Source organism: Siniperca chuatsi, linkage group LG4 (assembly GCF_020085105.1).
Source record: "Siniperca chuatsi isolate FFG_IHB_CAS linkage group LG4, ASM2008510v1, whole genome shotgun sequence".
Lineage (NCBI taxonomy): Eukaryota > Metazoa > Chordata > Actinopteri > Centrarchiformes > Sinipercidae > Siniperca > Siniperca chuatsi.
Genome location: NC_058045.1, coordinates 27,434,965 through 27,451,953, shown reverse-complemented (window position 1 = coordinate 27,451,953; position 16,989 = coordinate 27,434,965). Strand labels below are relative to the sequence as shown.

At 38.7% G+C, this 16,989-nt stretch overlaps 1 protein-coding gene across 3 annotated transcripts in view; it reads left to right on the top strand.

Moving 5' to 3' along the window:
- The first annotated feature begins 537 nt into the window (after window positions 1–537).
- Window positions 538–16,989, top strand: part of LOC122874492 (alpha-1,3-mannosyl-glycoprotein 4-beta-N-acetylglucosaminyltransferase C-like) — a 53,754-nt gene continuing 37,302 nt past the window's right edge. Inside the window, exons 1-2 of one of the 3 annotated variants that reach the window (XM_044192407.1) lie at window positions 538–657; window positions 14,684–14,781. In XM_044192407.1, the coding sequence (XP_044048342.1) occupies window positions 623–657; window positions 14,684–14,781 (133 nt within the window). In that variant the 5' untranslated portion in view covers window positions 538–622. Of the gene's footprint in view, window positions 658–10,003; window positions 10,370–14,683; window positions 14,786–16,989 lie in introns of those variants that run through there. The other 2 variants (XM_044192411.1, XM_044192410.1) reach the window with 2 other exon arrangements.

Here is a 16,989-nt window from a genome sequence, read left to right as displayed (position 1 = left end):
CATAATTTGTTCACTGTCGTTCCCCATTTCTCTCTCCCTTGTTTCCTGCCATGTCTCTACTATAGATGCTCTAATAAAGGAATAAAATGTCCCCCATGAAAAACTTAATAATATAATATCCAAAATGTCCAAACATTGTGAAAATCACTGTTTCCCTGAGCCCAAGGGGACATCTTCATATTGCTCGATTTGTCCGAACAATACTCCAAAACCCAAAGACGTTCAAATTACATTATATAAAACAGAAAAAAGCAGCAAATCCTCACATTTGAGGCTGAATTTTTTACTTGATAAATGACTTAAATGATTAATTGATGAATTGTTGAATAAATTGATGCTGATCGACTGTTCAAAGTTCAAGTGTTTTAGCATTTAAACCCATAAATGAATCTTGAATCTTCTGCAAACCCTTCTCCATATCAGGCGCACCTTGGGGTCCCTCCCTGAAGGCTTAGAAACTCTGGTATAATGTTGACCACCACTATTAATATCTATTAAAGGTGATTTAAATTCATCACTGAATAATTTATCTCATTTCAGAAAACCTGACCCCGAGAATCAGCAGAGAGGGAGCTCTGGCCGGTCCTCCAGGTGAAGAGGAGCGGCTCACGTCTCGTCTACGATGCTGCCTTTCATCCCGTTCCACCGGGTTAAAATGTGAGTAGCAGTTCACTGAATATTTAGTCACACTGGGAGCTCTTGGAACCCTTCAAATGATCGGTTATGAAATATTCAGACCTCGTCTCTGTGGGGACGGAGCAGGAACACAGCAGGAGCTTCGACAGCTGATTGGGTGACAGAGTTTCCCTTTAGCTCGTTGCAACTCTGCATGCACCTTTTACACTGACAAGGCTGACATTAATGGATACCCTTCACGCCTTTCAAGCATGTAATTATGGTGCAGGCAGTTAGAAATTACAGCAATTGGCAGTTTAGAAAGGGCAGCATTGTAACTGGGTGAACTGTTATCCATTACCTGTGATAAAAATAACTTAGGGAGCATAGAATTACAGAGCTCTATCTGACCTTTTAATCAAAATGGAGTTATTCTTGATGTTTTAATATCAGTTTATGCTTATCTGCTGTTATATATTTGTTTTTAAAAGCAACTACTGAGGATTAAATATTTCAAAAAGATAAATAAAGAACACACAGTAACAGCTTTGCCAGCTGTTAAGCAAATCTTAGATGCTCAACATCTCAAAACTGCATCCTATGCAGAAAAAAAGCACTTAATTCCAACTTTAGAAACTGCTGTTCAGACATCAAATGTAGCTATAGTGATCTATAATTAAACATATAAACAGCAGTTTAATTGACTACATTTTGAGATGAGTTAGATGTGTAAATACAAAGTAAGTTCTTTGAAATATTCTTAACCCGCTTTAGTCCCTGAAGTAAGAGTACTTCACTTCAGTATCAATATATAGAAATCTGGTCTTGGATTTTCACATACAGTCAGACCCTCTGCAAAAACATCAGATCATACATTAGAGAGTGAAAAACTTCAGTCTGAAACCAATGGTTCCCAAACTTTTGGCTTGTGACCCCTTTGGCCCCTTAAAACAGTGTCTATTAGTAACCCGTTGTCACCGGTTGCTTACTTTATGTCTAGCGGTTATGACCACGTCAACCACAGAGTGAAATTTTTCTGTATTCTGTTTTATTTTTAGTTTTGAGAGGCGTGAATTGGTAAAACTATCCAGTAATTCACAAGAGAGCAAAGCAAACATTTGTGCATTGTAGCTGGATTCTTTATAAAATTACCACAGTGACCAAAAACACAACAGTCTAACAAAGCTATACATATATAATATATTTAATATAAATGTGTTATATAATATTAGCACTCTGTGAAAGAGTGCCTCAGGCCGAGTAGTGGGTAGTTAATGACAACATCCAATCTGTTGTATTGATTTAAGAGTGTGAAAAATCCCTGCTTACTGTGGACAGACGGATACAAAAACAAAGAAGAAAAGATGTTTCTTTAAGCCCTTTTCATTAATGGAATATGTAACATTGCTGGCTTCATTAATCTGTTAAAGTGATGGCTTTTTGTCACTCAGTCAAAGGTGCCTTTTAACGTTAATGTGCCTCACAGCTTCATTCAGACATGACAGGACATTAATGGAAAGAGCCACAATGCTCACATGATATTTGGCACCTGGTGCACGTGAGGAAGCGGGGAGAGCGGGAGGACAGTGGTGAGTTAAAAATGTTATGATAGCGAGGAAGAGGATTGCTAATTTTTCTGTCAAAGCCGAACTCTGCTGCCTGTTTTCTAATATTCGACAGTTCACAAGCATTGAATGACAGGACGTTAAGTTGGGACTCTTCATGCTGTATGTAAAGAGTTTGGCTGGATATTCATTTATTCATCCACACACTTGGCATGAACGTTGAAAATATAGGGAGAGACTGTTGGTGTTTGAGGGTTCGGTTTTTTAACCTCTTCTGCCCCGGTCGCACTGCGGGGGGGAAAATAGTTTTTACAGACTGATCTGATTTGAGAAGAATCTCCTCAACAAAAAACACAATACACTGATTCTGTGCATAAGAGATTATGATTGCGATAGTAAATAAAAAGTGATCCTAGAAGGCGGTACAAGATGTGCATTTCTCTCTGTCACCCTCTTTGTATGTTTAACCTTGTGCTGCTGCAGCCTTTATGTTAATCTGACGTTATTCAATTTAGACTAGTAAGACTGCTGTTGTTTAACATAAAAGTGGCCAGGGCGACATGTTAAATTGCTGCCAGATTAATGTAAAGGGGTGCATGTCTGAAAGGGGCTTTAGATTTAGCCGGCCTAGTGTGGCTTTGTTAGCTTCTAACAGTCTAAATATTGCTCATGTTCACCTACCTCCCAAAATGTGTCTGGACTTCCTTTTTCACAGGCTTCCAACAGGGTTTTTGGGTTGCCTTTATTACACCAGTAGTCAAGAGCTTGGACTGTCAATACAGCCTGTTCACTAATGTTGGAAAGAGGAAGCAAGCGGTGAGGTTGCCAGCATTTAAAAAAAAAACATCCCTGTGTGTTTTAGATGCCAAAGCACCTCTTGGATCCAAAAAGTAACTCATTCACATTTTCGTCCATTCAGTCGATTCATTCAGTCAGGGACTCACAGTGAGTTTGTTAGGATGCAGATAGGTTAAGATACCTGCTGCGGTATTGTCTGCAGACATCATTCATCCAGGATCTTTCACTTCTCCTCCTCCTCTGTGGTGCTGCTTCACCTCCATGACTCCGTGTCCTTGTTTACTTTTGTGCCAGTCTTTTTTAGATTACACCACTGTTTTGCATTCTTAGCATGGAGTAATATAGCTCATTGTCCTCCATTCAGAAGCAGCCATTTGCTGCCACTCGTACTTCCCTTGAGTGACATAATCCATCGTAGTAACATGTAACTGGACTTTGTGTTTTCATCGTTTTTTTATAATCAGCACTGCATTATATTCCCTGTCAATCACCTGTCACCCACATAAAGAACCAGAAGTCTCCTCCAGGAAATAATGCTTAAAAAACATGTCGCCTTAAAAACTCAGTTGTCAAATCTATGTCATTTTATTTAAGCTGTCTTTGTTAGCTGGAACAGCTACAACGATGACAAATGACTAAAAATCTAATAACGCCCGCTATATTGTGAATCACTTTGGGGAAATGCAAACCAGACACCGTAAATCACTTGATGTAAATGCATTTTAACCAGCTGACTTTTCCCCAGCTGTTGCTCCAGACAGATTTGTATCCGCTGTTTCGCGGGGCATTCACACCTTTGCCTGAATTCTAATTCTGCACCCAAAAATCAAACCAAAAGCACCAACTCTATTGTCACAACAATAAATAATCAAGACAGATGAATAATTACGGCAAGGGGAATCAATTCCAATTCAAAGTTTCTGACAAGCTAATGGATGGAGTTCATGTTCGGCCGTGGTGGTGTTGTAAAGTGCTGCCAGCCGCCGGAGATGAAGGAAAAATCTCAACGCTGCCGCTATGATCCACTACGTTCCCTCTGTGATTGGAAATCTCATGATGTATGGAGGAGATGAGGGAAAGTATTGACTTTTTTTTAAACTTTGCACAATCATCGCTCTCATTGCATACCTCAAGGTCCCGTATGAATCATTCATTGCATCAGGAATTAATGCTATTTTCAGATGTGGAAGAAGTACTCAGATCCTTAACTTCACCAATACCACAATATGAAAATAGCCCATTACAAGAAAAAGTCCTGCATTTGAAATCCTACTTAAGTTAAAATACATAAGTATTATCTGCTAAATGTACTTGTAATATTACTTGTAATGTAATATTAAAAGGGAAAGTCACTCATTGGTAACTGATGTATTACTTTACACTAAATTAGTAGATTGTTAATACTGATGCAACAATGTGTAAGCAGCAAATTTACTGTTGTAGCTGGTCAATGCTGAGCTAGTCAGTGGACTGAAAAAAAAGCTACACAAATCTATATTTATTTACTGGAACATTCTTTAATCTTTGCTTCTTTATCAGGTATTCGAGAGTTGTACCTCTTAGGGGCCTCAAACGTTATTTAAATGAAACCATCTGAGACATTTAGATGGGAAATATCTCTTTGGAGTAGCTGCTAACAACTCATAGACATCAGAAACCCGACAAGGAGCCCCCAGACAAGGGGTTACAAGCCAGAAAGGTTAGGAACCACTGCTTTAAGCTTTAACAATGTGTTTTATATGCTTAACTAACTAGTAACTCCAGCTGTCAGATAAATATAGTGGAGTAAAAAGTATAAAATAGGATAAAATTGAAATACTACAAGTAGAAGTACCTCAGAATTGTTCTTAAAAGTACAGTACTTAAATAAATGCACTTAGTTACTTTCCACCACTGGCTATTTTTATATGTGAAAGAAAGAGAGCAAATTGGGAACAAAGTGCTTTGGAAAAGAGGTTTAAAAACTCACTCTGTGATGACATGAATCAGACAAAAACATTAGATTAGACTTTGTCACTTGTGTTTGTAACTGTGGCTGTTACTCATTCTCTATCTGGCTGTGAGGCTTGCCATGCACCAAGTTGTCATAGTTCTAACTTTGTTTGGCAGCTAAATATGATAAGATCTTCCTTTTAATGCGTTCCAGATGGAGGAAATAGTAATTTGCATCCGTTATCAGCGAGACAAGACAAGGCTGTGTCAAGCTGCTTGAGAAAATTCAATCTCTTTCCTCTCTCCTCGCCCTCCTCCCTTATTCCTGTATCTGCGATAGTCTAAAGTGTCATCTGACGACCTCAAATGCTCTCAGAGCAACTTGAACTTTTAAAACAGTTAATTAAGACTTGTTCTGACACATTCAGCGCTGATTTCTCAGGCAGGAAATCCATATTCATATTTCAAACAGAAGAAGGTCATGCAGCGCGACGGCAAGAGACCAGTCACCCGTGGATGTCTTTGAGCAGGACTTTGCATCACCTCATCAATTTTTAATTGATTTATTCATCTATTCATGCATTAGTGTAGCTTGTCTCCAAAGCACACATGAATATCTAAAGTACACACCAGGCCCCTGATGTGTAATTGCGTTCCCTTTTTTGTATTAATAGTCAGCTGACTGTCACTCATCATCATGGCTGCTAATGGTTCCAGGTTGTTTGCCGCTCAGAGAAGCTGACGGGGAACTTTTGCCCTTAATGAAGTCACTCCCAAGAGAAGATTGTTGAAATTAGAACCAACAGCTAAGTTCCCAAGACAAAATACAGTAAATAATGGCTTTAATCAGGCGTGTGGAGAATATCAAGGCATTCATGGGTCTGCTGGGCATTGAAGCCTGTTTTCTGTTTGAGAGGACTGAACATTGACAGTTGCTTTAGGCTCCTGATACAATCACCATGTTGACTATCGCTGCATTATTCCCCTTACAGTGATGTTAGTTCTTGGTACCAAGCAGCACTGCCTAAATAATAGTAATTATTTACTCCTTAACTTACCCTAAAATGTAACATGTTACAATTCAAAGTTACCCTTTACGTATTTGTCATTTCATTTTCTTTTTTCCAGCGTTTTCAACTGCAGGCAAGATGTTTGAAAACCAATGAAGTGACAAGAAATACAAACAGTGAGATGCTCAAATGTAGCAACAGTACCAACAAAATTAGCATGCTCACGATAGTGAACATATCCTGCAGGAAGCAGCAAAACATTGATGCAATGATGTAACTATGACATCCACCGTTGAGTATATGAAGCCGTGCAAAGCAGTATGAAGCAGCAGAACACAAATCAGCAATACTGTTAATTTTGCAAAGCAGACCATCTGGCAACAAGCTTAGGACACTGAACAAGTTAGCAGAATAATAAAAAAAAATGTTTTGTGCATCAGGAGTCATCAGAGTTATAGCACTTTAACATTTTTATCTCACTTCAAAAACCATCACATACCACATCATTAAGGCTTATGTGATTGTGTGTTTTTTATTAACAATGTAATATAGGACTCTGTTTGTATAACAATCTCAGATTTTTTACAACATAATGACATAGCTCTGGCATTGTCACTTTAAAGGTTCTGACTAATATCACATCACAGTTTAAAACTACAGTTTAATGTGTGTTAATGTGTTAAAAGGCCATAAAGTGGTTTTGTACATTTTAGCCCATTAAATACAAATTGCATTCACTTTACATTACTGCTCATATTTTTCCATACTGTACCTTTGTTCATTGATTTTTATCACTCCCAGGCAGAGACAAGTTTCAGCTCATTTCACAACAGTATGAAAATCAACTAGCAGTGACCTAGATGTGCTTTAGATACATAAACCATCTCAGTGAACATTTATTAGCTTAATTTTTTTTTGTCAAAGCTAAACATTATTGCATGGTAATTATGTGGTGGTTGCTAGGAGGGACTCTCCCTATTGGCATCTTCAAGAACACTCTGACATCTGAGATTTGAGTTGTCAGCTGCTAAGCAGCATTATTTTTAATGTAGGAGACAACCAAATTTACACTGTGTTGTTCACAGCATCTACATTTTCTTATTATTTATCTTCAAGCTTTGATTTTCTGACGCTGCAGCCCATGAATGCAAAACATTGCTGCAGGTGACTCAAATATTTGATGGCCAAGGACAGTTTTCAAATAGATCCGAGCTAGCAACACAAGAGAATAACGTAACTAAAAGTGATTGTTCAGAGTCATTAACTATCTATCATTCTCATTTGAAGTGTCTTTAGGTAATTTTTCTGAGTACTGGAAATTAATAGAAACAAGTGGCTGCTTAGAAGGTAGGAAATTAATCTAAAAATGCAGGGTATTGCTTTGGGAAAAACTATGTAAATGTATGCATGCAATAAATGTGATTAGGGTTAGAACGTGCAACACCACCACTATCTTTCTTCAGTTCCCCAAAGACCTCATTCATCACTGGAACTAACTGTGCCTTTAGGAACATATAAACATATATAATTATAAAAAAACATTAATATAATAAAAAATATGAATCTTCAAAATATCAGACAGCTACTAGAAGTAAAAAATAACTGTACAATAATGGTTTTATTACAACATTGACAAGGTGTTAGAGCACCTGCTTCCTTTGACATTGATAATGTCGTCTGACCATGAAGTTCTGCATGTTGAACCTTTCCATCAGTGCATAAATCCAGCTCAAGACTAAAACATTTAGATCAAGTAATGGTACAAATCCCAGATTTAACTCTGGATGTCCACCAGGGAAATCTGTGCACCAAATCTCAACCAAGTTTAATTGTATATTCTTGAGGCTAATGAACAGACCAGCAGACAGAGAGTCATATAAAACCCACAAATAAAAACTAACAAGAAGGACAATAAAATGACTCCTGACAGACACTCTAGTTCCCAATAAGAGCAGGACAGATGTTGCAGCATCCCTCTTTAATTTCCTGTTCATATCAAAGTTGCTGCACTTGAATTAGGCTAATGCTTACAGGAGTATTGTAACAGCAGGGACTCTGTGTTGCTGCTTTGTGTTACACGGTGTGATCTGAATGATTTAGGAACGCTTACATTTTAAAAGTGCTGCAGCACATTTTCAGATACCCAAACACCAAACAGCACTTCACACCTTCAACATGAGCACATCTGTGATTCTGCCATTAATCTGTTTTTCATGCTGAATTAGGACGAATATCACACAAGGATGTGGCAGCATGGAGAATATATGTAATCTAAGGGGCTTGAAGGCTAATTATAATTGCAAATTGGCATCTTGACTCCTGGCCCTCTTTCGGCGCAGACCCAGTTTTAACTGATTAAAGGCTATATTCACTCAAAATTCACAATCCTCAGAGCGCAGTTTGGTGTTCTGCTCTTTAAACGTATATAGTTTTTTAGTTTGATTTCTAAATCTTAAACAGAAATCATATATCTTATTTTTAAATAAATGTCTTCAACTAGAAATACATGAAATATTCAGCAGTCATTATAAAGATAATAGAAATAGAAAAAATAATAGAAAAGTGAAGCGATAGAAGTGTCAGTTGAGTTTAAGAGAGTGTAAAACAGATTAAATGACCTCATTGCATTAATAGGGTTATCACACGACTCTACCCCTTTATAATTTTGGGCTTGTGGAGGCTTTGTGCGCGTTGTTTGCTCCATCTTATCTCAAGTTCCGGGCCTTTTAAATCCATATGTTGTTTGAGATATGAGGGAGATTTTAAACACCTAATTTAATACACTTAATGGCTGCTACTAGTGGGATTTGTAAAAAGCCAGTCCCTCAAAAGCCTTCTGAAATTTCTACTACAAAGTAGTTAATAAAACATGTCGTCCAACCATGTCTAAAGTGGTCTAAAAACGCCTCATGTTTTAGTGTGGATTGGGAAAACTGAACTTTGGGGAAATTGATGACGTGAGTCTGCTCAGACACGGTTGGGGGTTTTGTAGCAGCAAAGTTAAGAGGACAGTTTTCTGTTGCCTCTAACATAATGTCAGTACTACATGTGAATTCAAAATGGTACTAAGGTAAAACTAACAAAATGTACTTAAAGTGTCAAAATTAAAAGTAGTCATTATGCAGAATGGCTGTTATATTATTATATTATATTATTCAGTTTTTATTAAGTCAATGTGGAGACAATTTTAGATTCTTTGTATACTACTGGGTAGATTAGTACAATAGTACTGCATCATATCATATAAGCAAATCATGTGTTTTTTATGTAAAAAGGAACAAGTGTCAAATAATTGTAGTGGAGTAAAAAGTATAATATTTCCCTCGGAAATGTAGTGGAGTAGAAGTATAAAGTAGCATGGAAATACTCAAGTACAAGTATGTCAAATTTGTAAGGGTTCTATATGTAACTTTCAGAAAACCCTTGTTAATAACGATGCCTTTGGCAGTTAAGTGAACTGCAGTTAGCATCCTGTTGCGAGCAAGCATCACCCTGGGCATCGGCCAAAACAGTGACATACACGAGACTGAACGCTGAAATGAACAGTGAATGCTGGAAAATAAATTACAATTATATTTAGAATAACATTATCACCCAAGTCCACAGGCTGTTATAGGCAACCGAGAAAGGAAGGTAGGTTTAATTTTTAAAGTGTGGTTCACACATTGGCAATAAAAAGCTATTAATACATGTCAAAAACTACATACAGTACCTTTAAGTACAGTACTGTCCGTCCACCTCTTATCCAGATGTCAGCTGTGGTCAACAGTCATGATGTTTGTCAACTGAGATAGGAAGAGGCAGAACAGATTTAGCAAGTTTCCTATTATTTAGGGGGTTTAGTGTGGACAGAGATCTTTACAAAAAGGACCTGAAAATGCCTGAAAACGCTGTTTAAGTGTTGTTGATGTGTTTTTTTAAATTTAGCTGGCTAAGTGTGGACATACTCTGAGTTGTGCAGCTGTGGTGTGATGCATTGCCTCTTTAAAGCAGACAATCCAAAGAGAGCAAGAGAGAGAAAGAGAGAGGTGGTGGGGAGGGTGAGTGGGGGTAGAGAGAGGAAGAGAGAGAAGTGAGAGCCAATAAGAGGCAGTGGGTGCAGACACACTCTGTTTGTGACACCTTGTGGTGGAGAGTGAGGGGGTGGCAGAGATGGAGAGAGAGGGGGGCACCACTGGATAGAGAGAGAGAGAGAGAGAGAGAGAGAGAGAGAGAGAGAGAGATCAAAGCAAAAGAAGAGACAGAGGAGGAGAAACGAGGATGAGAGATAGAAGTGCTGCAGCGAGAGCGAGCGCCCTGCCTGCCTTTGCAACGAGTGTTTACTCCACTTTTCCTGAGAGCCGGTTATCTTCCCTCTGCGTGAGTCATGGAAGTGATTTAGGTGAGTGGAACGGCGCGGAGCGGCAGCGGAAAGCCACAGATCTGTTTGTGTGCCTGCGCCGTGGGCAGGTAAGCTCGCACTGCATCTCTCTCTGGGTGTAATTTTCACTGTTTTCTATTGTTATCTGCTTTTTATTTTCTGCCTTCTGTGAAGAGGAGCAAACAACTTCTGCAGAGTTTGTTCAGTTTTCCTCTCCTTCTCCTTTCCCCACTACACCCCTCTAATAGACTTAATTCTCCACATTTGTCCTCTCAGTGGAAGGATAGTTCGTGCTCATGCAGGCTGTACAGTGGGACTGTGTAAAGTGTAAAAGGCGTGCTGCAGTTCCTCTCTGACAGTCTGAGCAGCATTTAGTGTCTCTGTATTGACAGGCAGGCTCAGTGGGGCTGAGGGTTGGAAGAGGATGAGAGGGAGATGAGTCAAATCTCTGCTTGAGGGACCAGGAGGGTAACAGCATCAGCGATGATGATCCCGATCTATATGAGAGCAGAGAAAGAAAAAAGATAATCCTGCACAAATAAGCCCTGGCTGCTTGTCAGATTTTACACTGCATTTTTGTTTTTTTGGTTTCGTAACACAGCTGAGGTAAAATGAATCCATCCATGAATTTGGATTCTGTGTGTGATGGAAAAACCACATTGGCCCAAGAGCTGGATCCTTCCCTGGGATTCCCATCACATCCACGCTGACTGAGGCGTGCGGTCTGTGGTTTTTGGAGGTGTAGAAGGAAGGTGATCAGAGATTTGTGGCTCAGCCCTCCTGAGTGACAGCTGAGCTCTATCACAGCTTTCATCATGACTCAAGCTGGTAAACTGCAGCTCAGCTTGTGACACAAATCCCCGTCCCCTCAGCGATATGGGAATAACCTGCCTTCATCTCACAGCTGGATTGGAGTGATTTACTGTTGCTCCCCGTCAGCCCGGGTGTGTTTGTGTGAGGTTTGACCTATAATGACACCTAATGGCATCATATGTTATTTACAAGAGGACACTGTCGCCAGCCACATCTAGGTGTAATATGGCAGTTGGTATTAATGTTAGCTCTCCTCATGACCCCCATCAAAACTACTACTGGCAGGGGTGCTGGACCTCTTAAAGTTAGAAATTACATTTATTGTGGGCTGGATTTACTGTCACCGTCAGACCTCCGTCACTCTCTCTCTCCATAAAGGACAACTCCAGAGAATGTTTTTATCTTTGTTGACTGGCCCACAAAATAGTCCTCAACACAGGCCTTGATTGAATGTACAAAATATTACAGTCATCTCCCACATATTGATCTTCAGCCCCATTCTCCACATCCCTGTTATCTTGCAGCTTAAAAATGCTTTTCATTGATTTGTCTGCTTCTCTTTACCTGCATCTCCTCTGTTGTGATTGGTATAGATTTAAAATGGGGAATCAATAAGGGAACATGGTTTTTACCTGGATTGACCTCATTGTGTGTGCTTTGTGTCCCTGACATGTTTTTAGTTTTCAGTTTGCTGCAGTTTTTCTTGCTCTGTGTGGGCTGCCTTTTCAAAACCTTAACCACCTTCCTTTAAATTCAAGACATCATGTTAAAGTTTCAGTATAGCAGCTGGGTGAAGTAGCTCACTCAAGGATCAATAAACAGTCTGAATCAATGTGAGGGTGAAGCAATACAGCTAGTAAACAAATTTAACAACTGGTGCTTAGGCAGGTAGACTTACAAATCAGTGTTGTTTTGTTAATGTCAAAACTATCGAGCAAGCACAAAACTTAATAGGAGAAGTAAAGATTTCAGAGAACAAATTTGTGTTTTCGTTACAGATTTGTTTTGTGGTTCTAGATCTGTCCCTGAGTGTTTTCAAATACTGACATCCTAGAAATTATGTTTATTACTTCTAGGGATGCACAGATCTGATATGTCAGATTGACACCGATACTGACTTTGTTAAATGGGATCAGGTATTGGCCATGCGTTGATCAATCCACATTAAATACAGTTTCTTTGTCAATGTCATTATAAAATTGAGTGTTTCTGCCATCAGTAACATTAATTCAGACACAGTGAGCCGCCAACTTGTTTTTAGCACCACAGATAGCTCTAAAAATAAAAATGATTCCACTTCTACGCAGTGAGGTATATAGATTTTAAATTTGGGAAAAGACAGCACTGGTATCGGATCTGTACTTGGTGTCTGCATATAACCTGAGTTGAGGTACCAGAGTCAGTATAGGAAGAGAAAAAAATGGATCATTGCATCCCTGTTTGGCAACTAATTTGCAACAGCAGATAAGTTTTGAGAGAAACTTAATATTTACTGAAATGCATTTTATCAACATTATAAGAAAATGTTTAAAATTACCGTAAATGCAAAGTCACATAATGTTCATACTGAACATATCTGAAAAATGTTCACAGACATCGTACTTCATTTATTTTCCTACAATATCCAATAGTAGCAACTAAAGCACGATTTTTTTGTAGTATTTATTGGGCATTTTGGGCAGTTGACAGTAGAAATATGACAGGAAATGAAGGGAGAGAAGCAACATCGAACCAGGGATGCTGCAGTTCATGGTCGGCACTTTAACCCCTCGGCCACCAGGGCGTCCCATGATTAACATTTTATGGTTATGTTTAGGCACTCAAAGCACTTGGTTGGGAGAGATTATAATAACTCAACACCAAGCTCAAAAACTGTTTTTCACTGCCCTCTCTGGTTGAAAGTTTCAAGTGTATTTCACCTCTGACCACATCTGGCATCACTGATGAGTGTCGTTGGGTGTGGTCCGAAGTGTGCTTTGTAACCACACCCAACAGTGACATCACGGTGTACTGACACGCCCTGGAGTACACTTCTGCATCACTGCAGCAAGATGAGAAGTTAAACCACTGGAGGTCAGCAAAAACAAGTCTATGTTAAGTTCTTTAAATATTAAAAATGTCAAAACCGACTCGAAGCTTGAAGCATCCTGAGGGACTCTGAACTTCAGTGCTTTGCACAGCCAGCAAAGTTGCACTTCTCTATTGTAAAAAATGTTGCCAGTGAACAAATCTCATGTGGCAATTATGTTTCTTTAGCAAAAACAAATTAGTAAGATGTCGTCTTATTTTTAAGGAGACATTGTGTACTGATCAAATATGGTGTTAGTAAACCTCCAGATAAATAATGATTCAGGTCTGAGTCATTTAATATCAACAGATTTACCTTCCATCTGGCAAAACCATTATGTATCTCCAAGTTAGTGATATTTCTTATCACTAACAAAACACAAAAAACAAGTACAAACCAACATTCAGGTCAGGGTCAATTTCGATTTAAAAATGGCCAAAAACAACCTCATAACTCAAAAACATCCATCAACATCGGAACAATGGCGTCAGTATTCTGTCCCCTTTTCGGCTTTCCCTTCAACAAAATAAAGTGTGAAAAATGTGGAAGGTGGGTGGGCTGCCTACTTTTAAACAAGCAAGCAAAGTCTACACGGCCATCTGCTCGCACCAGAATATTTTTTTAATCAAGGCTGCAGCCTCGCAAGAAGCAGACTCTCTCTCCGTCCTGCAATTTAGCATCTTGTACTAAGAGCGAACAGAACACACAGCATAACATGTTAGTTACATCAAATCCAAGTTGAAATCCAGGCATGGCTTTGGTGCCATAAACAGCTGCTGCACTGGAGAAATTAGTCTAGAGATTTGCCGCAGGTTGCTTGGTGTCGACACTTCCTGAGCGACTTGTTATTTCGTCTTTTATTTTTAGAATTTCTCTAACTTACAAAAGGAGAATTAAACACACTTTACAGAGTGGTCTTATTGAATTACATAAAATGTGTATGTTAGTACCATTAACTGTTATGTTTGTTACACATTTAAGCACATTTTTTTTTTGTATTTTGGGTACTTAATATACTCTGCAGATGTTTTTCTTATGCTGCTTAATAAAGGAGAGATTTCTAAAGCATAATCATACAGTGTTATTTAAAGTTTTGTCTTCAAAATTACATATTGTATCCATATTTTATGGAAGGATAATGATTGACAGCACCAAATTAAATCAAATCAAGATTCAAGATTCAGCGCTGTACATATGTGCATGTCTTTAGAAAGTAGCTCAAATTTGGAATTAACAAGACAACACTGTTTTAGAGATGGTCGATAATGAGCCTGTTTTGTTCTAAACACAGTTAGTAGTGTTTTGGAAAAGAGTTTTGGAAAAGAGCATTTTCAATGGCGGGTGCTGTGTTTGTGAGAGTCTGATGCTTAAGTCTGACAGGACTGTAGCCCTCTGTTTCAAATAACCAGACAGTTCATTAGAGGGTGTGTGGGTGAAAATGCATTACAGTCTTTTGAGTTATAAAACCAAAATGCGCCAATATATTGTTTTTGTTTCTCTTTCTGTGTCTTTTTCTTTTCAGGCTGTCTCATTTTATTCTCATTAAGGCTGCATGCCAGTCCACAGAGGGAACAGCAGAAACCCTCCCACAAACAGCATACAACCTGCCCACATCAGCAGGCAGGTAAGAGTTTAAGATTGTTTAAGATTAGAAGTTTGTAGTTTGTTTTCCAGGACTATTTTAAAAGCGCTTTCATATTGCGAAACATTTTCTCACATTGTTGTCAAATTGGTTGTGATCGCACATTTTAATAGTTGCCACAAATGTGACTCTTGTCACCAGAACAACAGTAGCGCCACTTAACAGTCTGTGTCATCATTTCGTCCAAATGTGACAGTTCTCAGTTTTAATTATATGCAAGCTCTTTGAACACCCTTTGTGTTAAAATGGTTATTTATGCATCAGAATGCAGCAGAGATTCATTCATTCATTCAACTGACTGATAGTACCTCTATTTGCTCATTTATGACTTCCCAAAAGGAAGGTTGCAGAGAACTGTGCGTAGCTTAAGCAAAAGTCGAAGACATCTCAGAGTTTCTTGGAAAATTAGACAAATCACTTGTGTTAAGTTCATAACATTAATTATTCAGAAGAACTCGCTTTTTCTAAATGACAGCAACTCTAACGATTAAAATGTTTCCAACGGTTTGGTACACTGATATACTGATGGAGGGACCCCAACGTACGTGTGCATTAAAGATTCATCCAAACAGCTGCTCCTGGCTCAGCATGTGTTCATGTTCAAAACCGTGTTTCCGAGCAGGAAAAAACGGCAGTACTTTTTTGATAAACATCCCTGACTGTTTCACAAAATTTTAACATCAGTAAACTTAAATTGATCCTGAAAGAGGAAATTATGGTGTTACATTGGCGGTGGCATGTGATTTGAGAGTAAAAATTGTGTTGCCATGCATTGGCTGTGCTGATGAGCCCTCTTGGAAGACTCTCTGAATCTCTACAAGATCGCTTCAAGGTCTGATCTTGACCTCTGACCTCCCCAGAAGGAAGAAAGCAGAAAGAGACTGATTCTGCATTAATATTAAGAGAATAAAAAACCAATAATGAATTAATCCTACTAACAAGTATTGTGTGTGTGTATCCACAACCTGATATATCTTATTCCTCAGTGACACAGAGCTCCATTGTTGTCCAAAAACACATCAGCGAGCCACACCGCTGCACTGGGTGACACACACACTGTAGTATTTTAAATCGATCCCACATACACCGTCCTGCTGCCATGAATTCTTACTAGAGCACCAAATGTGCATTAATCAGCAGCTCAAAGTCTCCTACTTCTGTTTGAGTAACATTTGCAAAAAACTACAGTGACCAGCTGTTTTAGGAAATTACTGAGCCTTTAATTAAAAAAAAATGTAACTATATATTTGTGACCTGTCTTTAAACATTTAGGTATTCAGTAAGAACCAATGGGCTTAGGGCCGAGTGGCACAGACAGGGAGGGAAAGTTTGGAAAGTTGGTTTTTGATCTTTTCATGGCTTTTCAGACTGATTTGCCAATCCAGCACGTTGTAATTTTGTCTGATATTGTAAATCCAAACTCTGACTCATGGGATCCACTATATTTTCAAGATACTGAATGAATAAGGGCTGCAACTACTTCTACCCACAGTAACATAATAATTTATGAACTGTTTAGTCTGTATAATGTCAGAAAATAGTGGCCATCACATGTTCCCAGAGCCAGGTGATGTCTTCACATTGTTTGTTGTCTGTCCGACAGTTCAAAGCCTCAAAATGTTACATTTACAGTGATATAAAACTGAGAAACGCAACAAATCCTCACATTTGAGAAGCCACAGTTTAGCATTTTTTACTAGATGAATGTCTTCAACGATTAATCATCAAAATTGTTCTTGATTAATTTTCTGCGATTGACTAATGGATTAATCGACTAATCAACAATCAGTCAAAATCTAATGTGTCTTCCGGTTAGTTGTAAATTCATTTAGAAGGCTATGATTTCAAACTCTGCCCAGAGTTTGAGTCAAGTTTTATCTTGAAGTGCAAGATGAGAGTCAAAGGAAAGCAACGCATCTTCAGCGATACGTCTGCTGTCCCTGGTTGATTAGCTTTTTATTTTCTCTTGTGTTTCAAAGGCTTTTGATCTGCCTTCCTCTAACTTTTGACAACTTAGAGGAGGAAAGCCTACAGCAGTCCCACAAGGCTTAATTATCCCTCAGACTGATAACAACCCGGTAAGAGGGGAGGCCGAGAAGAGAACAGGAACTAAGGGGATAGAGATAGAGATGGTAGGATTAATGTAGATTGTCTGATATTACCTGGCCTCTGATCAAAAGACTGTG